This window comes from Xiphias gladius, chromosome 15 (assembly GCF_016859285.1).
Source record: "Xiphias gladius isolate SHS-SW01 ecotype Sanya breed wild chromosome 15, ASM1685928v1, whole genome shotgun sequence".
NCBI lineage: Eukaryota > Metazoa > Chordata > Actinopteri > Istiophoriformes > Xiphiidae > Xiphias > Xiphias gladius.
Window position 1 is genome coordinate 6543672 of NC_053414.1, and position 27254 is coordinate 6570925.

At 42.9% G+C, this 27254-nt stretch overlaps 2 protein-coding genes across 6 annotated transcripts; one reads left to right on the top strand and one right to left on the bottom strand.

The window, feature by feature from the left end:
- Positions 1-11: 11 nt before the first annotated feature.
- Positions 12-10177, top strand: fam83fb (family with sequence similarity 83 member Fb). The gene is made up of 5 exons (XM_040144810.1): positions 12-698; positions 6389-6556; positions 7432-7553; positions 7861-8603; positions 9095-10177. The coding sequence occupies exons 1-5, from the start codon at positions 231-233 to the stop codon at positions 9139-9141; spliced, it is 1548 nt and encodes a 515-aa protein (XP_040000744.1). The 5' UTR covers positions 12-230; the 3' UTR covers positions 9142-10177.
- Positions 10178-11818: 1641 nt separating this feature from the next.
- On the bottom strand, positions 11819-26659 carry cyth4b (cytohesin 4b). 5 transcript variants are annotated; one of them, XM_040144811.1, is made up of 13 exons: positions 25457-25782; positions 23215-23297; positions 22997-23061; positions 21335-21401; positions 20327-20445; positions 19978-20058; positions 18070-18182; positions 17611-17759; positions 16245-16356; positions 15677-15753; positions 14830-14901; positions 14489-14643; positions 11819-12959 (listed from the first exon to the last, which is right to left on the bottom strand). In XM_040144811.1, exons 1-13 carry the CDS (start codon positions 25485-25487, stop codon positions 12878-12880), a joined length of 1206 nt encoding a protein of 401 aa, XP_040000745.1. In that variant the 5' UTR covers positions 25488-25782; the 3' UTR covers positions 11819-12877. The 5 variants fall into 5 exon arrangements, with proteins under 5 accessions (XP_040000745.1, XP_040000747.1, XP_040000748.1 ...); XM_040144812.1 differs by lacking the exon at positions 25457-25782 and adding an exon at positions 26552-26659 and having other exon boundaries at positions 12878-12959; XM_040144813.1 differs by lacking the exon at positions 25457-25782 and having other exon boundaries at positions 20284-20445; positions 23215-23263.
- Between the last annotated feature and the right edge of the window lie 595 nt (positions 26660-27254).

Genomic DNA, 27254 nt, shown 5'->3' on the forward strand with positions numbered 1-27254 from the left:
GCGTTCCTGGTCTAGTGGCCTTCGGTCCGCCGGGTACGCGAAGGCACCAGCGGCTTCTGCGCAGATGCCCCGCTCTCTCCCTCCAGGTAAGTCAACGTCGCCGGGTCTGTCTTCGTACCTGTCTGGCACCACGCGAACTGTGAGCAGGTTTTGGTTTTGTTTTGACCAAACGGATCGCACCCGGGAGTTCGCGTCTCCGAGCCGCAGGGGTGGCAACCGCCGCCAGGGCCATGGCCGAGTCCCAGCTCGTGTGCATGGAGGACGGCCACATCGGGGCCAAGATCCCGGAGACCAAACCGCAGTTTTACTACAGCGAGGAGCAGCGCGCCGCCGTCGAGGAGCTGCTCAAGGAGGGCGACGGTGCCTTCAAAACACGGCTCAAGGACGACAACATCAAGGACTTCTTATCGGCCAGAGAAGTCAAGACGTTGTTCACCACTTTCAAAGAGTACGACCCGGGCACCGACGGCCGCGGGTCGGGGCGGGCGGCCGTCGGCGGCGGCGACGCGGACTCGGGGGTCCACTCCACCTACTGGCCCCAGATGTCGGACACCGAGGTGCCGCCGCTGGACATGGGCTGGCCCAGCGGGGGGTTGTTCAAAGGGGTGACCCGGGTGGCCGTGCACACACACCCGCCCAAAGACAGCGGACCCCACATCAAAGAGGTGGTGCGGCGGCTCATACAGGAGGCCAGCAAGGTGAGGAGGGCAGGTCAGGGGGTAGGAGAAGGCCGACGGTAACGACCATTCTGCAAATGTTGGCTGTGAACCTCCTTTACAGTTTCGCACTTTATGTCTTAAAAAAAAAAAAAAACCCGTCAGGTTACAGTGCAAGATGTCAAGTACATGGTTTCCTCTTTAATATGCATTTTCAAGACACGACAACTGGGCAAAATGCCACAAAATCTGTCTTAAATAGGGCTCCAACTAACAAATACAATGATTTTGATTAATCTGTAGATTATCTCATCGATTAATTGTTTGGTCTATAAAAATGTCAGGAAATTGAGACAAATGTCATTTTAAAAATATCCAAATAACATGTAATTCTCTTGTTTTGTATGACCAATGGTCCAAAACTCAAATGTATTAAGTTTACTTTGTTTAGGCAACTCAAGACAGCCAGCAAATATTCAGATTGGAGAAGCTGGAACCAATGAATTTTCGGCATATTCTCTTAAAACAGAAAAGACTTCATTTCTTGATTGACTCTTGTAATTGTTGCAGATTATAAGACCCGGCTTTCATCACAAAAAAATAACCGCTTTTAAGCAGAATGTTCCACTTTTTTAAGTTGTCTTATGGTAATCGACTGAATATCTTAAGGGTTTCGAAGCGTTGGCGGGACCACGCAAGGAATATGAGGACGTTACCTCGGGCCTTTAGGAAATCGCGCTGGGCATCGTTCAGAGTTTCAGACGAAACGATTCGTCGATTACTCAGCAGGATGACGTGGAGGTGGACTGACGACGGAAACAACGGTTAGTTGCGCGGGTCGTGTCGAAATCGGGGACTGGCCTTCTTCCCAGAACTGCTGCCAGAGTCGGAAGCACACCTGGCTACCATGTCGCCGTATGCTGTGGGACTAAGACGGCGTTTTGTACGGAACTAGTCCTTTAGTTGGTTCCAGCCCAAACCACGAAGAACCCGGACCAAAAAAAGTACACAAAAGTTTTGTGGAGGCGGGTGTCCATATTCTTTCGGCCATGCAGCGCATATCTTGTAATAATAACTACCTTCTCTAGCTTCTGACTTTTACAGTGGGCCTCAGTTTACTACTACTTACCAACGGAAAGGGTGCCCCTCGGCTCTGAGGTTGCCGGTTCAACCACGAAGCCCTGTTTTGCAGTCGTGTATCCGGTTGCGTGAGGTCCAGGCGGTGGGGGGGGGGGGCCCTGAACGTTTGACTGATTAATACTGTCTCACACAGTTCTGGGCCTGTGTATTTAAGTTGCCCGTCGTAATGTTTACCCGTGGACTGCCGGATGACTCAGCTGAGTCATCTGTTCCACCCGGTCACCGTGACAGGCTCTGCTCGGCTCCCCTGCCTTTTTATGGCTCTTGAAAACTGGATCAGGGAGGACGACACAAGCACATACTTATTCTGGGTTGTTTAAATTGGTTTTATTACACAACTCCTTTCTAGCATTCCCCCTGAATTGTCTTCTTTTTTGTATTCCTCTGTCCTCCCTTCCCTCCCTGCTTTCTTTCTTTCTTTTATGTGTTTTTAATTGCTTTACTTTTGCTTCCTTGTGTTCACTTCCTTCCCGACTTCCTGGTCTCAAACTAATTCATACTACACCTCGAAGGTTTTGCAGGAGGCGAAACATGATGACTTGCCCTTGACAAATTGCCCATTTGCCCACTTGAATGCTTTTATTGTTACAGAAAGTGATTTTCAGTATGCACCCTGGCTTTCTGGTAGTTCCCCCCTTCCCATTATGACCTTGTCAAGCTGGGCATAAGGCAGCTGAGTGTCTTGTCTACTAGTTAACCTCCTCATTTTATATTTTCCTAGATAAACAAGGAATACGAACAGGCAACCCAGCTCTCTGTACACTTAACTTAATAATTTACCTATTTTTTGAGGGGGTCGTTTTCTTCCTTTTTGAATGTTTCCCAAAGTTGTCAGAGAAAGAGGTTACATAAATAAGCGGCCGGTGGTTAATGTGCATGTGCGGAATGTAAAAAAGTATGTAACGTTGTTACTTAGGCAGTGAGCTATTTGGAAAATGATAAAAGACAAACACACTTGAGATCCCACATGCTGATCAACCAGTTCCCCAGGCACCGACACATTCATCTTTGCGTGCAGATGTTAAATTTCTTCTCACTGGGTGATTTTTTGCTTTTTGTTTTTTCTTCTCATTTTGCTTGATCGTGAGCCGGATCTTTAGGCTTCACAGTGCGGAGTGTGCCGTCCGCATGTCTCAGCTTGTACCTCTGTCGTTACCCTCGCAGGTCTGCTCGGCATTTTTCCTCAGTGAGGCGCTGGGCGGAAACACTGGGCCTTTTCTGCCTGACAGAGGAACATTTGTTGCAAATTCCTCGACTTTGGTTCTCAAAGGCCAGTGGAGGAGTCGAATAATGTACATTGCCCAAGCCTCAATCCTCTGCCTGGACTGAACATGTGACCACGTGTTTGAAAGGACCCACAGACTTTGCCTTTGCCTTTATTCAGGGTAGTTTCACTGAGAGACAACCTCTCTTTTACAGGAAAGCCCCCCGATCACACTCACACAGTTACACATTTTTACACCTGGAAGTTGCCCAGTACGACCACAGTCTGACATGCCGGCCACTGGAGCAGCTAGGGGTCAAGGGCCTCGCTCAGGGGCACCACAGTGGTGTTGATGAGGGAGGGGCAATTGCTGCTTTTTCACTTTTCCAGCGTAGGGAAGAACCAACTTGTGATTTCGGTAACCGCATCACCTTTTGTGTAGTGCCAGAAAATGTCCTACTTGTATTGAAGATACAGTATAGATCTATTAAGCAGTTCGGCACAAAATCCGAAGGGCAAATTTATACTTCCATGGAGATAAACCCTTTTTGTTGTAATAACCTAATGGCTTTTTCTGCGGTACCCTCCTTTTTGTCTTGTGTCAGATCAGGCAGTCCCAGTTAAAAACTCCTGCCGTGACTTGGCTGAAGGGCATGGGAGACTAAATGATGGACCTCAGGCGACCATAGCTTGCCCTCTTCCTCAAACCGTGTGACACACAATAGCCTAGGGTGACCAGTAAGGTGCCAGAGACCCACTTCACTGTCTCCTCTCGACGGCACCAACAACCAGTGCCGATGTGTGTAATCACAGACTTTATGAAGGAAAGTGAACTTGGAGCCGTTCGTCATTACTTGGCAACCCTACTTTTTTTTTCTTTTTGGGTAGAAAGAGGGTGAGCGTGTGGGTACGCAGGTTACCCACTGTATTTGTGCAGAGGAGAACATCGCGGCTGTGACACATTTGGTACAGGGCTCCTCGTCTGACCGTGATTTGTGAGTAGGGTCGGGCGGTACGGCCTAAAATTTATATTACGGTGTATTCGCTTTTCTTAAAATTTCGAATGCTTCTGAGGGGGTGAAGCAGCTATGGCAGCCATTACTGTGCTCTTAACTGTATTACTAGGCCACGCAGTATTTCACATTGTTTAGAGGTGTTTTAAGAGCATTTCTAGTACTGAACTGCGATAATAAATAGAAAATATTACAAAATCTTTTTTTCAAGTAACTTCCGTCTCTTAGAGACACTTTGTCTCACTTGACGTTTGTGGAGGACACATTCTTTTGCTTTCCTCATATTCCAGAACGTGTTTTGATTTGAGGTTACAGAAGAGATTGCGTGTATTACCAGCCCTCGCCGCCACTGTCGTGCGACGTCATTTTCAGGTAATTGTTTTCTGCTCGTTGTCCGGCCTTTTAAACCTGAACCATGCCCATATAATGGAAGTTGCACTATTCTTTTTTTTTTTTTAATCATCTCCTCCTCCTCTTCTTTGTGTGCACTGCTTTCAGCCATTTCTTCCTTTCCAAACAAAGCAGCACGGGCTCCCGTGTTCTTCAGACGATTCGTTGGCGTAGGCAATTCTCCTTTCCTCTTCTTCTCCTGTCCGGCAGTCTGGACACAGTTTAATGCCTCGCTGCCTCACACTGGCGTAGTTACGAGGTCACTGGGCTGAAATAAAACGTTACTCTTCTTTTGCCTCGTGCTGTGGGCTCCTACTGTACTGGCCAACACCATGGAACACATGGAAGCTGCCTAACTTGGTGAGAGAAGGCAAAAGAAGTGAAAGAGTTACTGGTCTTTGTGTCGCAGACGCTGCATCAGTTGTCTTCCACCATACCACGCTACACTGGTTAAAACAAACAGTCAGATTGGGCCGTTCTTGATTGATAAGTGGTTTGAAATTGGCGTTAGTACTCTACTGATAAGAGTTATAATAACAAAATGATCAGATCAGTATGTTGTTCATTCCACTTTACTGTTGGGTGTAACTAACATTGCGGCCTTTATGGGCCGTCATCTGGTGCTAAACTTTCTGTAGTTGACCTTAATCCTGACATTCATTCTTTATGGTGCACGATTAACAGGATATCCCGAAAAATATATGAAACATATACAGAGCAGTAGGAGACTTTGGTTTTAACCCATTGGTTTCTGGTAATTTCCAGCATTTAGTTGTTATTTTTACCAGTTACAGTTAAATGCAGAAGAGGCCGATTAACAACGGTGTTATTTTTCCTCCACGCACAGCTACTGGCTAGTAGGGATTCCTTTATTTGGCAAAAGTGCCAGCGCTAATTCCAGCACTCTGACGGAGGAGAAAGCGAAAGCCTTGTGGCAGCACCCCTTAAGACGCAGACAGGTATAAGTGCAAAATTCCTCAGCTAATCTCCTTTTGTTGTTGTAAGGCTCCGTCTCTATGATCTGTCAGCCTGACTGGAACACAGCAGAGGGATAATAAGCTGGTTTTCTCCACTCCTGTAAGACCAGCAGCTACGACTCTTTCATGTGGCCCTACAGGGCCCTCAGGATGAGTGCATCACTGGGTGGTGAAGGGCTTCAGTTAGACAGATTAGCTTCACCTGCCGGTTTCTTTGGTAGCTGTCTGGAAAAAAACAAATTCTGCCCCTAAGCATTTTATTGAGTTTTTTTTCCTTTTCCTCTCTTGGCTATAGAAATGTAACATGGATGAGAAACACAGCACTGTGTCTGAGCTGAGATCCATTGCCTTTTCGTTGGTTGCAATGTGTGTTTCCTCCTGCTGTAACTGACCCAACAGAAAACAAATTTCATAAATTTACATTTTTTTAAAATGTGAATCCAGCCTTTGTACAAGTTATAATGGAGTTCTGTGGAGAAAAAAAAAACGTAATCTACAATAGGACTGCAGAGCACGAAGCATGACGTGAAGCCCGTTATTGGCTAGTTGTTAAGTCACGAGTCATTTTAAGACATCTGCTTACAAAATAGTTTTGCTTTTTGTGTTTTTTTTTCTTTTAAATAATCCCGCCAAATGAAATTCAGTGACATATTTTTTTTTGTTTTTTGTTTTTTTACGCTTGGCTAGGTCTGGTTTACAGTCTTTTCTTTTTGTGTCTCCGTCAGAGTTGTAGCTGGAATCTAACTACTGTGTTGGGTTCTGTTTTTGTGAGCACCACTGTGCTGGTGCCGGGTGTACATGCGTGTTGTTGTCATGAGTTCCGCATGTTTAATAAGTTCCAGCATAGGAAATAGAGGAAGAGCCCATCACTCTTTGTTTTAAGCCGTTCGCTTTAACTTGCGATAAATTAACCCATTCCCCTGCATATTGCCGCCAAAACATATTGTGAGTTATTGTTGGCTTTAAAATACTTGCAAAGCTATTCTGTTTTTTTTTTTTCTCTGGCAGTTGATAGCAATAGTGATGGATATGCTCACAGACCTCCAGATCCTTCAAGACCTGATGGATGCGGCCTGGCGACGCTTAGTGCCCGTTTACATCCTGCTAGATGGTCAAGGTGTGCCACACTTCCTGGATATGTGCTCCAGGCTGCAGATTGGCTCACAGCACCTTCGGGTAAGACAGCATTATTACATAGGCGACGAATTTAGCGCAGGCACGGAGCAAGAGAATGACCCTGGATGCACTCTACAAACATACAACTACCACCATAAAATCAAATGTTAGAAGGTTTCTGAAAGATTTGATTCACTGTTACAATGGTTTAAATCTCCTTCATAGCAGTGCCTCAGAAATAGTACATGAGGCATAGCATATCACCCGCAACTTCATTGCCTCTGTGGAAACTTTTTTCAAAAAAGTCAGAAATAAGAATATCTCTGACGCAGATCTGTAGACCTGTGTGTTGCTCTAAACAAATTGTTTTTGCAACTCTGCCACATAAAAGGCCAAAATTTGACTATTAGATATAAATTTGACGCAATTTTCATCCACACAGTGCGGAGTGCAAGATGTAAGACAAAAAAGGGCTCAACATTAAAATGCGCGCTGGCAGAAGTAATGGGCAGAGGCCAAACGATGGAACATAAAATCTCTTAAAACAGATGACCACTGCAGCATCACTACTAATCAAAGAGATGGCTCTGTGTAGTTTTATTCCTGAAGGTGACAGCAAAGTAATTTTAATTGCAGAACTGAAATCACCAAATTCATTACATTTATTTAATCTAACCTTGTAGTAATTTGTCTTTTTTTGATACATACAGGTGTCCTGTTGAATCATTCATTTACTTTTGATCATTCATTTTACTAAAGCTTGTTTATATAGATTCAAAAGCTCTTATTTAGCTCTTTAGTCTACCTTCCTTACCCTCCTAAAAGTTCTTAGGTTTAAGGTCAAACTGTAGTATCTGCTCTGTGAAACTTTGGAAATTGCTTGGCTGTGTTGTTTTCCTATTTTGCGGCCTGACTATGACCCTCTGTGGCTGCAGAACATCAGAACCAGGACGTTGCAGGGGGTCGGATTCGGTTTGTCCTTCGGCAGACTGCCCGGTTCACTCTGTAATAAGTACATGCTGGTAGACGGAGACAAAGTCATGTTTGGCTCCTACAGGTGAGGCCTAAATGTGTGTGTGTGTGTGTGTGTGTGTGTGTGTGTGTGTGTGTGTGTGTGTGCGCATGAGTTTTACTGTTGGTTTATACAGCACTGGTTTTCTGTTCCATTACTTGCAAAGATAATGTGTGTTTGTATTGCATGTTTTTGTATTTAATTATTTCTGTATTAAGTACAAAGTAATTAAAAAATTTAATTGCATTTTTTTTTATTTATATATATAGATTGTGATGTTTGTCGTAAGCCTAAATGACCAATGAGGACACACAGAATGTAATGAAGTTGATAACTGGTGTCTCTGTCCCAGTTTCTCCTGGTGTACATCTCGTATGGACCGAAACATGATCACCGTGATGACAGGGCAAGTGGTTGACAGCTTTGACCGGGACTTCCGAGAACTGTACGCCATCTCTGAGAAGCTGGACCTCTACAAGGAGTTCCACATCAGCCCGCCCGCTGCTAACGTGACCGACACAATACGTTCCAAAGCAGGGCCCAAACGCCCACCGTTACCAGCCACCACATCCCGTTTCCAGGTTAGCTTAGGGGATTCACGGAAGGCCAACATCCAGGTTCCGGCGCACAAATACTACAACCCCAAATACTTGTTGGCGTTTGGGGATGCCGCACGTCCAACAGGATCTCTGCAGGAGCCAGGACCAAAGAGTGGGTCATTTCTGCCTGAGGTTCTTGGAGAGATGGACCAGGGGAGGGCACAAGTGGCCAGTAGTGAGAAGATGGGCTGGCTGGGTCCGTTGCCCTCAGAAGTCGAGAGTGAAAGCTCCAAGAGGCCCAACGGAGTCATGCAGGACAAGAAGGGGCAGCTCACATGGAAGCAGAAATTTTTAAGGAGGAAAATGTCCCATAAGCTTTCAGTTAACAGCTTGGCCAACAGCACGTGCCCTTCACCCACAGAAACCCATCGGACTGATGAGAACGAGGACAGCGTTGAGGTGACTGTGAGATCTCCATCTAGATGGATGGGAAAGAAGAAACTTGGCAAGAGGACAGAGTCTCAGCAAACTGTCAACACTGCACAGGACAATGAGAGTAAGTTAGGAATGGAGTGAACCTGTATAAATATTCACCAATGATTTAATCCAGTGGTTCCCAGCCTGTGGGCTGAACTCTCCCAAAGGGTGGGAGGTAAATCAGAGGAACGATGAGCCAATTTAACAGATAGGACGGCAGAACAAAAATATTTTTTCTCTAATCCAGGAAAAAGAATCATTCTTCTCCCATGGCCATAACTTATAGACCCATGCAACTGGTAACAAGGTGACACATGAAGTCTTCTCCTCATTTTGAGGGGTCACGCACAGGAATTGTTGGGAACCACGGATCTAATCTAACTCTCACAGCGAATAAACTTAAGTTATTTTTTAAAAATTCTGGTTCATTGGTCAAATATTTTTATAATATAGTGGTAACGTGTTTACAGACATTATCCTCGATGAATCCGAACTGATGGATTCCAAATGATGCTCCTTTCACCTCAACAGCTCTTGTTTTAATTTGTTTTTTTTGTTTTTTTCATACAGGTGTTAAGAGTCGACGTCGACCAAAGCAAGACTGTAAATTGTCCTGAGGAGAACCTGCCATTCTCTGACCACGGAATGCAGTCAGACAGTCTTAAAATGACTGATTTACTGAAAATTACAAAATGACTTCCTTAACACTAATGCCACCTTTGATTGTGCAATACTGTATTTTATCCAGTGCCTTACAGAAAGACCAAATGAATGTACAGTGCATAAGGTACTGGCACACGCTGTTTTTATGTTTAGTGCCAAATTAATAATCAATATTCAAAGTCTTGTGGGATATCTGTTGCCCTGGTAGGTTGCAGAAAGGTTTAATGAGATATTTACTGGTGATAGCTTGCCTCTTGTTTGCTCCGAGCCTTGTTGGGGATTCAGGGATGTAAGGGTTACCTGCCGGAGGCTGAGTGAGTGGATTTATAGTGTACATTTTAGTGCACAAAATATGGGGTGAGTTTGCACAATTCTTCTTCAACTCTCCAGCGAATATAAAGAAAGCAGTGGTCTGAGGTGACGAATTAAACGCAGCCCTTCAAACATCCAAATGGTAGATGTAGACATACAGGCAGACTGAATTCTCCCTGATCAGGAATTATTTACAACCCTGAGCCACACCTGTCCCTTGAAGAACGGACTCCACGGCAAGATCCAAAGATGGGCGAGAACCACTGTGATCATGAGCCACCTAAAGCAGGACACGGTCTGACTTTGGATAAGTGTTACGTTTGCCTCTCCCTCCTAATAAAACGAAGAATCCTCAGAGGTTTAAGACTTCATACATAGAGAAATTAAGAAAAACGAGAAGTAAAGGTGAGTAAATATCGCCTTGTTTTACCACTGTCGTTAGGTGGTACTGCGGACCGTTATGTGTGTACAGCAATGTACTACAAACCTTATTCTTTTTCTATGCCGTCATTTAACTTTAAATGAATGTTTCCAAGAATTTGTTAATGTTTTCTTGACGCACTAATACATTGTGGGATCTTTTGTTCATTGTGCTAATTAAATGGTTTGAGATAAGGAAAATCTTGAAGTAGCAGAGAAGATTTTTTTTTTAAATATTTGGATTGTTCAATGATTTTTAGACCAAAAACTACTGAGATTTTGGCTTGAATGCTGTGGGGAAGAAAAAAAAAATTCTTCTTTCCTTTCACAACGATACATGACAGCCGACGAGTTAAAACACCAGGAACACTTGGTCAAAAACGTTTTGAAATGTTTTGACAAAACATAAATGGAGTAAAAATAAAAATTAAATGGGAGAGTGTCAGGTCGCATCTCTGTTCGAAGATGAGGCATCACCTTGACCACGGCTCCATCCAGTGTTGACATACAGGTATTACTCCAGCATTTAAGAGGGGAAGCTGGGGAGCGCACTGCACGAACTAACCGCGAGGTGTCTCCCTCCGCTTGTCTTTTCTGGGTGTTTGGCTCGCAGCTCAGAACACAGAGAGGAACCACGGGCCTTGATAGGAACCCAGGGTTGAGTTGAGGGTGGGGCGGTGGAGTAGGAGGGTTTGCGAGTGGGATGTGGTGCAACACTGAAACAGGAAATCAGAGCTGAAGCAGGAAGAGGCGTTATTGCACTAATTTATAGACTAGTTTTACTGACACACAGCCGGCCTGAAAATATGTTGTTTCCTGCGATGCTTGCATTTTAATGTTAATCCTAAAACACTGCAGCTGTCTTTAATCGACCAGAAATTCTTCCGGTGTCTTTAGCCGACGGAGACTGGCATCGGCGGTTAGATCCTGTCAGAGAGCGGTTACTTTGCTGTGAGTTCAAGTGAACATCAGGCAGCCAGAATGTGCTGAACATGTGTCACCTAAAAGATACAGATGTGACCAAAACAGACACACAAGAGTAGTAGTCAGCAGGCAGTGCTCGTCAGATCGCTGATCAGAGTTGGGAATTGGGGATCTGTTTGCCAGTCGCAGTTATCGGGGACGACTCAAAGGACACACGGTCAATGATTCAATTGCAACCCGAGGACAACGTTTTGAGATGAATTTTTGAGTACTTTATAAATCTGCTGTTATATGATGTAATTTTAAGATTGGGTCAAGTTTTGTTCACAAAAGCTTTGGAAAGGCACAAATATAGTTGCATCCTGATGTAAACAATGAAGGTTTCAAAACTTTTAAAAGGTTTTATACAGTAGGATGATTGCAACGTGTTTTGGTGAGGAAAGTTAAATGAAAACTAAACCATCGTTGTTTACAACAGCCAAGCGAGGCTCAATTTGATCATTTGCAAAAGTTAAAATCAGACGTGGGTCACACATAACTGTAGTTATAAATGTCTCACTAGCATTTAGGGCTTAAATCTGCAGCCGGGACCCGCTGCAGCCTGGGAATGGGGAGTCATCATTTAAAACTTTTACATTTTGCAGTAATTGTTCATGATGTGGAGGGCCAGACGCGGCTGTACATGACCTTTGTAAGTTTCACCAAAGTAGGAAAAATTAGATTGTTTCTAAACATACATGCGATACTGCATTGAACCACAAAGGTGGTGAACTGCAGGATCCTCACCCGTCAGGAGGCACATGCAAGGACGTGAATCGAGCATATTAACATACACACACAAAAAGTAAATATGAGGAAGTGGGGTGTGGTCTCATTGTATCAAAGTGCGTTCAACTGAAAACACAGCTGTCAGGATGCTTCTTACACCGAGAGCAGCTAGCCCAACATGTCAACAGAAACCTGAGTAATGTTTATTAAATAATTATTTCATGAGAACATAATATTCAAAAGTTACACTGACACACACTATAAGGCATGGCTTACAGTAGTTGTAATGAATATATTATGTACAGCTAAAAGATCATTTTAGAATATTACAGTGTACACATTGCATTTATAACAATTCAGACATGATGCATATTGCACTTATTGCACTACCTTAAAATGAAAGAATATTAAAAAATGCAGTCTGATGCATTTATAATGATTATGATTTACATCAAGGTAAATCCTATGTCACTATAAAGTTACACAAAATTTAAATCAACTGAAAAAGAGTAAATGCTTGAAAACACGTGAAATTATTCCTGTACAAACTGAAATATTTCCTAGGCAAGCATCTTCAGAGGTGACCAGACCTAACAAAGCATCTGGGATGAAACTTAAAATGACCCACTGGACCGAAGCAAAGCTGTTTCCTGTTACTTTTGCTTGCAAGTGTCCATTTCTGAGCTCCGGGAGAACTGTCAGGACGCTGAGAAAGAGAGTGCCTCCTGCCTTTTTCTTTTTTTTTTTTTTTTTATAGGATTCGCAGAGCTGCTGGATTTGTCAACATGATCTTAGAAACTAAATCTTGTGGAGCAGACAAACATCGACCAAAACAGCAACAATCTCTTCATGGTAGGAGATATTTAAAAAAAAAAAAAAAAATGCGGTAAATACACAGCAAAAAATCATATAAACATAAAAAAGCAAAATCCACAATATGTACCAACAAAGACTGAGTCTTCACTTACACCATCCTGCCCATAAATCTCGTTGTCACGAGAGCAACAATGAGAGCAACAGAAATGAGTCATCTTTCACCTTTGACACTGTTAAGGTCAGTCTGTAAAAGGAGAAGTGGAAAGAGCAGCAGTCCCTCTTTAAGCCTGAACAGCCACCGTCCGTGTCCTTCTTTCTAGCATCCGGTGTCCGCACTCTGTCCTGTTGCAGTGTTTAATACAACTGAAAGGGGGGGGGGAGAATCCCGCTGTGGTGCCGTACCACAAGCATCCGTGGTGGTGGTGGGGGGGGTGGGGGGCACTGGACAGCTCAGTCCTGAGGCGCTTGGTTTATCACCTTCTTCTTTCGGACTGAGACCAAGTCGTAGAACGGGTCTTTGGTGATACTTGCTCTGTTCGAAGTGAAGAAGACATGTCATCATGGAGATGCCAGAGCAGCAGTGTCAGAGTGTGTACGTGTGCGTGGGCATGTGTGGCTATTTACGAGAGGGCCAGTTTCAGTTTTTAATCGGGGCGAGGGCGTTTCTGCACTGCGACGACAAATTAGGACAGTCCTCTCGACCTCAAAGGATTGTGTGAAGGTAAAGACTTGGGTTTGATGTTAAGGCTAGAACTAGGTCAGGGTTAGGGCACAGGGAATGCATTATGTAAACAAGGGTCCAGTGTGTGTGTCTGTGTTTGAATTCAGTATTTACGAGTACTAAACATCCTCAGAAGAAACCAGAGAAATGTTTTTAAGTGAGAATCCTTTGGAGGCCTCACAGCTCCCATTCAGAGTTACGATTTGGATTTAATGTTACTGTAATCAATATTTTCACATTAGAATGGATCAAATACATTTGTCGAAGGTGTTGCCTAACTCTGCGGTTCCCCTCAGTTCTTTGGAGCGTTTTACCTGCTCTCCGCTCACTGTGTTAGATTTTTCAGCCCGCAGCTTTGCTGTCTTGCTGACCGTTACCGCTATTACGATCGTTCCCAGCCACAGCAGGCAGCTGTTTTTGTTTTTTTTTTTAGAAAAAGTTACGTAAAGCCCACTGTACGCTACCAGTGTATCACCAAACAGCAGACAGACGAATTTAACGACCAGCTTGTGAGCACAAACTAAAGAGCCAGATATTTTCCCTCAGACGTGGGTGGCGACCAGACCAGAGCTAAAAGGAGGAGTGAACACTGGACTTAAATTCATCGAGTTGACACAAACACGACTCCAACTGAACGCTAATGTTTCCAAACAACATGGTTACCATAATGTGATAAACCCTGGGGTCTGTGTGCAGCCTGTGTGATTGTCTGAACATTTCCTGCTGCTCTTCCGACTGGACTCGCTCCAGCAAAGTAGTTGCTTTCACAGATTTCCAGCCACTAAATTTGATGTTCAAAGCATGAAGACATTATGGCTATAACTACAAAAACATAACAGATGTATTTTGGTAAAAACCCAGATTTTTCCTTTAAAGGGTTACTACACCCAGAATAATCATCTTGTTTGCACTGCCAACTAGTGGTGACCACCATGCTCTTTCCACATCCTGTGTAGCACCACAGCACAAGATCTGATCAGCGGTGGATGTGGTTCAAGCAAAGAGGACCACACCTGACTTCACCCAGCCGTGATGCTGCGTGTGGACAGATGTTTACCAGACTTGTACCTTTCAACCCACAGAGACAAGTGTAGCAGTGCTTTTTCTCATCCTCCGAGGTCTAGTGGAGAGTTCAGGGAATGAACCTACTCAATCAATAATGGTCCTCACTAGAGGACAGGACTGTGGGAATGTACATGTGGATGTGCGAGTTGACTTTCACGAGTGTAAGACAGTGTTTTCTGATGTGTCTAGCTATGTTCATATTGCTATTTGTTTTGACGTTTGCACGATCATTTAGATACACATGTACGTGCTAGTGTGGGTGTGTGTGGTCTGACCTGATGGCCTCGATCCAGGAGTCTCTCTCCTCGGCGCTGGCGGCACAGATGGTGTAAGACTGATGTTTCCCCTCCACCACTCTGCCGTCGGTCTCTGTTTTACATGCTTTGATCTTCTGCCCTCGACTGTTGGGGTTGTACAGCTCCAGACAATACTAGAGGACACCAGAATCGCGTGATAATCAATTTATAAATCTCTCTATTGATCTATCAAGTGGGTGTTATATTCACGCAGAATCTCCATGTTCAGTTTCATTGAAACAGAGTTTAATTTAACTGAATTTGTATTAGCTCTTCAAACATGTCTGCGATGAAAGAAAACACGGCTGGCAGGAACTTGCCGATTTGCGTGGGTACGGCACTTCTCTCACGCAGAGGTTCTCTAGAGGGATGATGCCTCTGGGCTCTTTATCCTGCAGACGGATTAAAAGGGATGGAGAGAGTCTGGTGATGTGTCAGGAGGGCAAGAAGGAAGAGCCGAGAGTAAAAATATTGGCATCAAGAAAAGAAGGGAAGCAGAAGAGACAGAGGGTCTAAGGACAGATGGTGTCGTAGTGCTGTACAGATTGTTAGGCCCCTTGAGGCAGATTTGTGGTTTTTGATATTGGGTTTATTAATAAAATTTTTACTTGGCTTGACTTGAAAGAGAACCATGGCCTGAAACATAGCAATCTGTGACACTTACTGAAAATAAAAATGCATTTTGCCCAAACAAGGCCCAAACGATTCCATATAAACTACACTGATAATGAGGGATGCATTGTCATACATCTTATAGATTAAAAGCAGGAATTTGTAATTTGGCTGGTCAACAAATTGCCTTGTACAATGACCCCAATGACTTCCAAGAAACAACTTCCCAGAGCGTTTTCTGATCGTCCGCCTCTATGGTCAAGGCCTGGTTACGTTTTCCCAACTACAGCTTCTTGCTAAAGGTTGGAAAGTTGCCACCAATATTAAAAGAACCCAAGAAAGGTTTTATACAGTGGATAAAAAAGAAGTCATTTTAAGTGTTTGAACAAATGACTGTATTGTATTTCTATTGAGAACACTGCCCATCTGACTGGGGAAAAATAGTGAAAAAAAAGTTCAAAAATAAAGAATAAGAAGAGGCCTTGTAGGGCTTTAAAGACTTTCTGATATACTTTATGCCAAAGCGACTTAAAAGGAGCAATGTGTTAGCCTTACAGTGGTGAACTCAAAGTAGTAGAGGCAGTTGTCAGTCAAGATGAACCATCGCCTCTTCCACGTCTTCACTCTGCCTCCTGAAAATTCAGATACGGCAAAAAAAAAAAAAAAAAGGTTTTTTTTCATGAGCGCAGTTATCTGCTGTCAGTGGACACTTACAAGCAATCAAAACTTGTCTCCCTTCACAATAGGCTAACCAAAATACAAGTTTTAGAGGTCACTTGATTGAAGTTAAACTTCTTTGTTTACCTACCACATGATACTGTGTGGTTTACATGCACACACATAAGGTTATGGTCCAATATTGGGTCATTTTCTCAGTGCTTCCTCTGTACTTTCCTGTTTTTAAACCCTATGTAGCAGCTTAGGCAGATGTAATTGTAGCACAGTAGCAAGAGGCACATCCAAACCTCTTCTCTTTGTTCTGTAGGGTTCGGTTTGTGAATGTGTGGCTTAATAGGTTGGAGATTGTTGAATTTTGGTGTTTACATCTCTGCAACAGGCCACATTGTTCATAATAATTCATTAAAAGTACTTATGGAAAGGTTTTTTTGTTTTTGTTTTTTACCAAGTTTGAGGAGCCAGCCTTCTCTGTCAGGGTTGAAGAAGGTGTGAGTCAGATCATTCCCATCATCCTCTGGGATTTTGAAAGGTTCGCTCCGAATGCTGTCATACAGTTTCTGAGCAGAAACAAATTGAATGGGTAAGAGAAAAAAAAAACACACGTCATAAATTTGCAGCCAACCGTCTACTGAACATAACTATTGAGCAAAATCGTTGGAAATTTAAACGCTCAAATGTCAAGATGCAAAAGTCTAGTTAAGTCCAGACAACAGGGGTAAACGTTTCCAGCTATACTGCAGGCGTTAATTACATATTATTCCATTCACTCAAACTGAAACACCTGTGTGTGTGTGTGTGTGTGTGTGTGTGTGTGTGTGTGTGTGTTGGTGTGTTATATCAGTTTAGAGCGACACTGAATCACTTGTTTTCCATGAGAGTCCCAACACTGTTGTGTTCACGGATCTTTAACCCCACCAGCCCAAAGCCTGTGATGACGTTTAACATAACCACCTCCTACAGACTACTGATAACTGCGACTGATCTGCAGGTGGAAACTGGTCAGATTTTGTGTGTGTGTGTGTGTGTGTGTGTGTGTGCTTTTGTTCCAGATGATGTGGTGATTGTGAGAGATTGGCGTTATTTTCTAAAGCAAGCTAAGTACTAAGTGGTTCTGCAGAGTATAATCTATCTAATTTTAGCGCTAAGTGTTTGATTAATTTTACATTCTTTTTAAAACTAAAATTGAACTAAATGTAATATCAGCATCTGAAATCCTACACAGAGTAACATGTAAGGTATTTATGATATCTTTTATCAGTGACCCCTAATAGGGGTGTAAGACTATAAAGCTGGTGATATTCTATAGTTTTCGTGTTGTCAGTAAATCCCATGAAAACACACCAAAACCAACAAAGAGCTGATCCTGCCAACAAGTATTATCTGGGTTGTCAAAACCAGATATATTTTATTCCTCTGCCTTGGTGCTCCACTGTCCACTGGTAAGAAAGTCAGAAAGTATCGGGAGGCAGGCTGAAAATGAAATCTGAAATCGGTTAGTGTGAGGTTGAGCTGAGATGTTTGGAGAGAGTTACTCAAGCCAAGCTCAGACATTTTTATTCTTCAGTTTGTTTTGCATTCCATTGGATTTTGTATTAAACGCCACAAGAAACACAGTGGACCTTGTTTAATGTGTTGTACTGAGCCATGATCTGGCTGTATTGTTACACCATTAGGGGCTAATAATCAAATTCAAAGGGGTAAAACTAGATGACCATTTTACTTCCAGAAGCTGATATGTCAGTCGTGTTACCGAGCGGGTTATTGCCTCCCGGTCTCTGGGTTAGACACCGTGATCGGCCGGACGTCCTTACCGAGAGGAGATCATCGGGTAGATCCTCTCCGTTGTTGATGCCTCTGTTCATGGAGAAGAAGCGCTCCAGAGTGGTCTTGTCCTTCACATTGGGGTTGTGGAGGCTGGTGTTGAGCATGATTATGGCAAAGGACAGGATGTAGCACGTGTCTGCAGTGCACAAACACACGCAAAGAGGAAGTAAAGCACGTAACGCTATAACCGACTTCCCATGAATACAGAGTCAGAGAAGAGGAGAAAAGTCTGGAAGTAAAAAAAGGAATCAAGGAAGTTTTTTTTTTTTTTGTCATCCGGGAACATGTTGGTATATTAAAGGGAATGAAATTAGGTGCTCAGGTCAGAGAGACAAGCTCAGAGAGAGATGACGTGCTCAGTCAAACACTCTTACGCACGCACAGACACATTTTCTCTCACGCAGTCAGAAGAGGAAGCGGTCACGCGCATTTTTGTTGAAGCTCACCGGCCGACTGGAAGACGTGAGTGTTGCAGTCGCAGTAGCGCGTGGCGAAGGCCTCCATCATACGGTCGATCTTTTGGGCTTCACCAGGCAGACGGAAACTCCACAGAAACTGTCTGTCTCACACACACACACACACACACACCACAACAACATGAAACCTCTGCATGGCATGCATGCGTGCTTATTGAGGTGTGTGGCCAGTATGTGAACTGTAGATACACCACATAGAGAGTGAGAGTGTGTGTTGGCAGCGGCTGCACTGTGCACAGCATCGGAAGTGTTGTCTTTAATTCAATACTAGATTATACAGTAGTGATTTGTAACAACTCTCCTTCTAATTTTAATGTTCTTGTATTTTCCTTGAATATTTATTTAATTCAACTTCCTCTTACTTCACTACCTTTATTGCTTTTTATTTATTGTTCTTTATTTTATTAATGTATCACTATATTTCTTTGATGGCCGTAGTTAGTGGCCGCTTTGCGGAACATACAATCAGCTACTAAAGTCTGCCCTGAAAAACGTTCCGTACTTTTCCTGAAAAGGGGCAATCCAGCTATTTAGCGCTGCGCTTCCTTAAAGTTGGAGGACTTGCAAAGAGTCAGATTTACAAAACCTGAGAATCAACAGCCGCGCCACCGGCTCCGAGAGGCCGCGGCCAAGGTAAATATTGAACTTTATGTCCTCAGTATGTGTCCAGCTCAAAAAACTTTGGATCCCACGTTTCCCATAATGCAACTAATAGTGTCCTTTCAAAGAGAGCCAAAGTGACGTAGTGACATCCAGGCTAACCTCTGTTCTATTAGCTTCAGTACAAAAACACAGATTTTTTTTTAATCAGTCTTTCTGAAAAAATGAAATGTGTTCCTCGGGGTTACTTTCCATATCCTAGGACAAATTTCCATCCACTACAGCAGTTCCTTTAAGAAGTCGAAACCCCTGCCATTTTGGCAAAGTTCAACAACGATTACTCTTCTGAAGTCGTCGTTTTTGGGTTTTTTTTCCAGCTTTACTAGTGGTAATCCCTGCCTTCTAAAAACTTCTACAGTGTTCGTTCTTCTCTGTCCCGCTGATATTACAGACATGTCTGTGCAGCCCTGACCCGCATCCCGCAAACACCTAGGGCTTATGGCAAATGATGCCCGTCCAAGGTCGCTAAAAATCCTAAATACCCGATAACGATATTAGATCGTTTTTCAAAAAAAAAACTACCGTCCTTATCTAGACACCTGAAGCGAAGCCGCGCGACATGCTGTTGAGAAAAGGCTGGATTTTTATTTATAAGCATTGTTACAAGTTCTGGTATAACTTCAGCCTCCACCTGGTAAATGCCCACAGGTTTGAAACTTCACACCCCTCACTTTGTGATGCAGGACTTCTCTTGTACATTTCTAGCCACCAATCCACGGCTGTCATCACCTCCGACCTCCCCCGCAGAGCCACACACGTCACCAAGCGGCTCTTCTCCCAGGTTGAGTAGTTCTCCCCCTGACGAGTAGACTGACTTTTATGTGTGAAACTAGGGGCGTGCTGCTTTTTTTTGTTCGCAGGCCCTTTTACCCGGAAGGCAGTATTGTTACACTGTGGTGTTGGTCCAGTCCAACATTGCTCTAAATTGGTCATTTCAGCAACCCAGTTGACTCCCAATAACATAACTAAAATGTACTTTGTAATATTTGTAATATTTAATTCTGATGGTAATCTCACCTTTGTTCTTGTTTAGCAGCCTGCACATAATGTAATGTAGGCGCCTTAACTTTTACAATCGGATAGTCAATTGATGCACCCGCAGTAGGTGTCTATTGGTAACACCTTGATCTGTGTAAAGGTTCCTGTTGATTCTGTAAATGAAGATGTTGATAAATGAAGGTCGGGGACGGGACAGGGGTGAAGATGATGAGAGCTAACCTGAGGGCCTGGACCAGGTTGAGGTTGGACAACTCGTGCAGCTCCACAAAGGCCTTCAGGGTCTGGAGGTGGAGCTCCTCCCTGTGGGACAGAAGGGGGGGGGGGCATGAAGCCAGAGGGAAGTATTCACCTTGCTGGAACCTGCCTTTACAATCCCTCTGTTCCACTCCAACTAACTTTTTTACTCCCCTTCCTTCACCCCCTCATTTTTCCTCATATGAGTATCATCTTTCCCTGTCACGAATTTTTTCTTTCGCTTTTCCTTCCTCCATTATTACTCCCTGCCCTGTCTCCTCTCTTATCTACCTGGTATTTATTTCCTGTCCGTCCACTCTCTCCTCTTCCTCACCTTTCTCCAAGAAATTCTCCAATTGCTGTCTTGTTGAGTCCCTCCTCCTTGTATAGGAACTCAGCGATGGACTGAGCACTACCATCCAGCAGCTTATTCTCCACCAGGTAATTGATACCCTGCAAGGAATCATGCATAATAACACAGAGTAGATTGTTTACTATATATATATATATATATGGTTCCCGCTGGGACAAAGCTAAGTTAAGTTTCACGATGATCTCATCTATGGATGTAAGACCGAGCGGATTTACAGCTTCTGTAATCCCAATTCCTTAAAACCAATCTTTCTTCCTCTTTCTCCTCTGCCAGATGGGTTTAGAGAGGAAATGGGTGATTCAAATAGATTTGAAAATAAAAGGAGAAATCGCAAAGAATTACTCCACTGCAGGAGCAACTAATGCAACAATATATTCTGCCACCTGTCTACCACATTTCTTTTGCATAATACAACAGGCCTACATTAGTATTGTCAGAACACTGACATTTCCATATTCGTGCCAGAATTTTTGCATATTCAAAGAGTATTAACAAGAAAACATAAACTAAAGAGACAAAAAACCCTTAAGTTAAACTGTGACTCAGTCTAAAGCTCAGGTAACCTAAAACACCAACTACAGCTCAGAGTAGACTTCTTTTTCCAGTAAACAGAACTGCTTACGCTTTTGCTTTGTATTTGTTGTTGGAACCATTTGCGTTGACAACAGTGTCAAACTTGACCTGCTGCAGAAACCACTGAAACTGTGCTATGGGCCCGTGACATTGTCATTTCACAGATTCCCAGGGTCCCCTGTGTGGTTGAGCGAGAGGAAGTCCGCACAATGACAGGCAAGCGTAGCTCACTACAGGCGCTCAGAGACACACAGTGCGATGTAGAAGGTTTTCAAACCGTCCAAGAACAGCGAGAAGTCATTTCTTGTCCAATATTTTCCTGATCGAGATATTTTAGTTCAAACCTGTTCACTTTATGTTGATTTGCGTCACACAAGCACACACTTCTGAGCTCACCTTTTTAGGGTCCATGTTGAATTTCTTCTTCCCATTTGAGAACTGTTTGCTCCTCTCTACTGTCTTGCTGCAGGAAAAGCAACATTGAAGAAAGAAAAATGAGTATAGGTGAAGATTTTTAAAATAGATAAAGAATGCTATACTGTATATAAACTAATGCAAATAAATGCTATCTTCGTGAAGGTTATAATGTTCAGTTTTGTTGATTTAACCGTACGATCATTTCAGAGTAGGCGTGTGTAGTCTGTGGTGCTGTTGAACTGTGTCACTGATCGGGCACGACGCTGAAACCAGTCACCTGTTTTACAGTTGCGCATGATCGGCGTATGCGTCGAAGTGTTTTGTGTTATTTAGCCTACCAAAGAAACACCCGTTAGAATAACACAAACCGCAGCCTCCAAAATGGTCATACAGCTGAATCAACAGCTCTCTCTAAAACAGTTTCAACAAAAACTGTACATTATAACCTTCATGAAGGTAGGATTTATTGTAGGACTGTTGTCTTAGACTGTATTGGTATAGCTAGACGTAACTCATAAACTGAGTGTATATTTTGGAAAATATTTTTGTACTAAACTTCTATCAGGCATTTAAGCAATGGCCTTAAAAAGGCTCTTGAGTCTTACTATAATCATGTCACACCATCGATATCAGCCGCACTATTTGTTTATGAACTCGGTTGTTTAGTTATTTGTTTTCCAAATTTGAAGCCTGGACTCGAGTTTTTCAAGTTAGCATCTGTACCACTAGCCCCAGCTAAACAACGTCCCATTGCCAGTCTTTATGAAAAGCTGCAACGTGCCACTGAGGTTTTCAGTCCATGTTCTTAGAAAAACTACTATATACTGTACAACCTCATTATCTGAACCCTAGATAGAACAACAGCTCCACATCCCACAAGGTGTTGATAGACCAGCTAGGGCTAAGACTCACAGCAGCTGTAGTTAGTTTTAGTTATGGGATCTCAACAAGGTAATGGCTGTTCTATCTTTGCTAAAATGTCAAGGTGCTCAAATGTTACCTATCCAGTACAGTCGTAGAGACTCATTTAGATTAAAGGAACAGAGTTCAATGAGAAGAGCGATACCAATCTCATATCTGTCGTTTTAATGTAAGGTTACGGATAGCAGACAGTTAGCCTAGCTTAGCAGAAAGAATGGAAACGGGGGGAAACAGCGAGCCTGGCTCTGTGCAAAGGCAACAAAATCTGCTTATCGGTGACTAGAAAAGCTCACTGATAAACACATCATATTACAAAAACCGAAGTGTAAAATCGACATCACGGGGGCATTTGTGTGCGGGAAATTCACCAGTTTTCCCATTTCAGTGGGATCAGTAGAACAAGTACGGTATTTTCTCGAACGATTTCTATAAAACATGGACTGAAAATTCCCAGGAACAGGTTTCAGCTGTTCAGAAAAACAAAGAAAGGAAATCCTCTATAAGAGAATACACTGGGAAGCAACATTTAGTGGAGCAGAAGCTAACCTTGGGGTGGATGAAACTTGCTGAAAGCCACCGTGAAACTGAAACACAGTTGCGTGACATTAAAAAATAAAGACGGAGCATTCATCGGGTGTTCTAAAAAGAGGAGTTCTATAAGGACTGGCGTGTAAGGCAGATGTTTGAACAGGTGCGGGGCTTCCCCAGACTAAAACTCACTTTTCCTCTGCAGACTCAAAGCTGAGTATTTCCGCCATTACGTTGTCTATCTCCATCTTTAACTTCTGGACGGGGCAGAAGGAAAGGAAAAGTCTTTAACATTTGTTTCCTCAGTATCAGAAGCAGGACAAGTCACTTTTTCCAATGAATTGAAAGAGCATTTTTCTGTAGCCATACACTGACGTGTCTGACTCCATGTTTGTGCGAACGGGCGTTACCTGGATATCATCCAGAAGGTCTTTCTTATACGTCTTAATGCTCTCAATCTCCATCTTCTCATTTTCAGTAAAATCCGAGGAAACTGTTCAAAAATTGGAACAAAAGCGTTAAACATATTCTCAGGAGCTCAGGTTTCACTAATAATTAAGAATCAGCTCTTCACATTCGATAATCAGCCCGGACAACTTTCCTCACATCCGTTAAAATAATGACATAATCCACTCTGACGGCGTAGTCGTCCGTTGTCATCAATCATCATTGCATTTGTGGAAACGTCGTTAACGTTCAATGATTTTCATGGGGGTTTTTTTTCCAAGCTTTTTTTTTTTTTTTTTTTGATTTGAAAGTGTTTCCCTCTCTAAAGCAAAGATGTTGCCATGGTAACACCTTTTGATTGATTTTTATAAAATCCACACTTAGAGAGTCAGTGCATTTTTATATTTAGAGATAACCGCAGCATGGTGAAGACATGTTTCTCAAGAAGATATGTGACACAGGTGTTGTGGTTTTTACACGTCTTGAAAAAACACCCCTTTAGACATGAGCGTGCAAGTAATTGGATACATATTCAACCGCAGCTAACAGGCTCGTATAATGTTTCCCCTCCTTCAAACACCACCCCTCCCCAGTCCCATATGAGAGAAGCTCGTAGACACACAGCATGAGCGATAAAAAGCTGAAACAGTTATAATAAGAAAAGGTGTTCATCGTGTTTGCTTAAGAAGTTTTGTTAGCAGGTGTCTAGGTTAGCTCCGCAACAGATAACATCCCCTTTAACAGCCGTCTATGCTTGACCTCAAGTGACAGAATACACCAGTGTTTCCTATACCTGATGCTGTAATAGTGACAGTCAGAGCCCCCGGGGTGTATGTTTACATATGTAGAGCTGTGTTTACATAGAGACGCTAGGTAAAAGTTCGCGGTTTGGAAAAGGAAGTTAATGCGTTGTGACTGAAACCATGTGTCAGTGACAGTTTTTAGGAAAACAACCGCCTTATTTAAGAGTCGGCGGTCAAGGCTGATTTTCGGAGTGGTTCATCGGCTTCACACCCTCTCACGAGCAGACCACTCAAGACGGTGTCGGCGGAGTCTCCTTCATCCTCTTCGCATCATCAACGCCATCTAATAAACGACAACCCTTTCACTCACGCATCCTCCTACATTAATTGGTTACAAGGGGTTACGAGAAAAAGTCGGAGTTTTGAGAAGATGTCAGACTTATTAAATCCCAGAGTCCAGTCGTTTGTGACACAACTCTTACTTTGTTCTCCAATTTCCTAACTTTTCCCTGATGTTTTGAACTGAATATCAGTTTTGTCACTTTCTTCTTCTTTCTTTTTTGTGTTTGTATCAGGTAGCTGTAACAAAAAATGACACATATGGATCCTAAACAGAAGAATCTGTTCACCATCTCAGCTCCGGAGAGCCTAGGCCAGTAGTTTCCTACATATTTTTTTTGCTCATGATCCCTTAAAATGAAACGATGTCTACTTGGGGCCCCCACATCATCAGTTATGGCTTTAGGGGGGACCGCAGCTGTGAGCACCTTGACCAATGAGTAACTTTTGCCTCTTCGATTGATTGTTTGAAGGATTCTGAGGAACTAAAGAGGCAAAAGTGTCTCATATCCGCAAGAAAAATTAGAAAAAAAAGTCAGAAAAAAGAAACAATTTTTTGGGGTATGATTTTTTTTTTTTTCTTTATCGTTTTTGTCAACTGGTGACCCCTCGGGTTGGGAACCAGTGCACTAGGCGATGCTCCTTGATATTTGCTTTTGCGCAACGCCAGCCCTTATTTTTTTTTTAATAAAAGTCATGTTATCATTGCTTGTGACGATAACATTAGAAAATATGAGAAAAATACTCCTGGACGGATGCGTTCATTTTCAAAGCCATTTGTAATAGAAAGACATTCAAGATGCAAGTTTACTTATTGTTTGTCTTCCAGGCTTCCAGGCTGTTCAAGTTACGGCAGTTTTGAACGCAAAACTGCTCCACAGTCAGGTCTCAACTCACCGGTGTTACAGCATTTCACAAGCACGTTGACATTGACTTAAAAACCACCATACAAAGGAACGTTATACCCTTCTGCTCGATTCACTCCTTTGTGGTATTTATGGTGGCACTCTCGGAAAACTACTCACAGCTGTCTTCCTACTACTTCCTCCAAGGATAATCAGCTGCGGCTGTTGCATGTGGGAAAGGAGCTTCAGACAAAGTTGGGAGGCTTGTATAAACGTACATGTATTTCTCAGCAGCGTAGCAGGTGTCATGTTAAACCACGGCGCGGTGCTTCTGATAGGCTACCAGTGAAGACCTGAGAGTAAGTGCTCTGCAGCCGTCGCATACAGTTAGAGGCACCGACATGTAGGTAAGAGGTTGCAGTTCCCATCCTCAGTGAGAAATAAAAAAGAAAAACGTGTAAAATATAGAGTTAACAAAACAGACCCTTCCAATGCTTTCTGTAGGGATCTGTGAGCCTTTTGGTGTTTATGATCTGACCACAGGACTTCCACCTCCCCACCCTTCCTTTAGACCTCTTGTGCAACAAGCTGATGTCATAAGTCATCAAAATCTTAATTTACTTTACATTTTGAAAACCTAAAAAAAAAAAAAACTACAAAAAACGCCCGTGGGCCAAAAGCTCCTTGACAGTTGGACCTTTAATAGTGGATTGTTTATACGTCAATCCGAAGATAGCAACTTCTGTTTTTATATTATTATTAGTGATGTGTGAGTTCTGAGTATGACTGCCTCTTCCCCATTTCAGCACCGTGCCCTGTGTATCGTATAGCCGCAGGTTGCAAACTGTGATAAGCCGGATCCAGAGACGTGTGCACCAACAACGTAAATAATTAAACACCAGTTGTTCTGACAATGCACCGATAGGTCACACCAGAAAGAACGGACTTGGATTTTGTTTTATTTCTCTGTTAAATCACAGCTGTTTCTAAATTAGAAAAGCTAACAGTTACACAAAACAGCTGGGACACCAGAGAGGATAAATGTTTATTGTTTCTTGTGTAACTTGTGCCATGAGCCCCGGTGTGTTTATAACTATGAATTAGGGCTGCGGTATTTAAATATCAAGTACATTAACACTGACAATATGGTTGAACAACTCATCAACAGGAGGAAGAAATAAAGACAATGTAAATGATTTAATGTCATAAAACAATCCCTCATTCCTCAACTTAAAATATCAAACATTTTTTAGAACACAAATAGAAAATAAAATGCCAACAAATGTTTTAAAGTCTATGTAGAGATCTGAAATAAAATTTGTGATATGAAAACCAACAATTCAAAGACAGAAGGAGGGCGAAACAGGTCTTACCCATTTGGCAATCAGTCATTTATATCCAAGAGTAAGGAAGAAAAAAGGCACAATACCAAAACAGTGAAGGCGTCAAGATATGCAGGCTGCCCTTAGCTCATAGTGCAATGTCTCTTGAATGAAGTAGACACACTCTTTTAAAACCACCTCCTCCCCATCGATCACGGCATCAAGCTTGCATCAGCGTGAAGCCAGAAAGAATGGCGAGTCGACGCTCCTTCAAAATAAAACTGCTATTTAATGTCTTAATCAGTGAAGTGAAGCAATTGGGGAGGGGGGGGGGATCAGTTGGTCCATTTTTTAATCTAGTTTTAGGGCGCGAGAGGTGAACTTATCCATGTTTACCTTTAACTAACAAGACAACAAACAACAGTGATACCAGTGATACAGGCTTGTAATTTGCATTTTTGGATCGACAGTGGGGTTTTTGTAAATCTAAGATGTCCTGAAACACCGGTAGCACATCCTTCATCGTTATGAGGTTGAAACTCTGGTTCGGACTGAGAAAGAGGATTTTGATATTTGCTCAGAATAAAGACATTTGGTTGCAAAACACATGACGGGCCAGGAAGTGAGTTTTGAAAACAGAGAATCGCGTCACATTGTGAGGTAAGCGCCCCCCCCCCACACACACACACACACACACACACACACATACACACAAACACACACACACACACACACAAACGCACATCTATCAGCC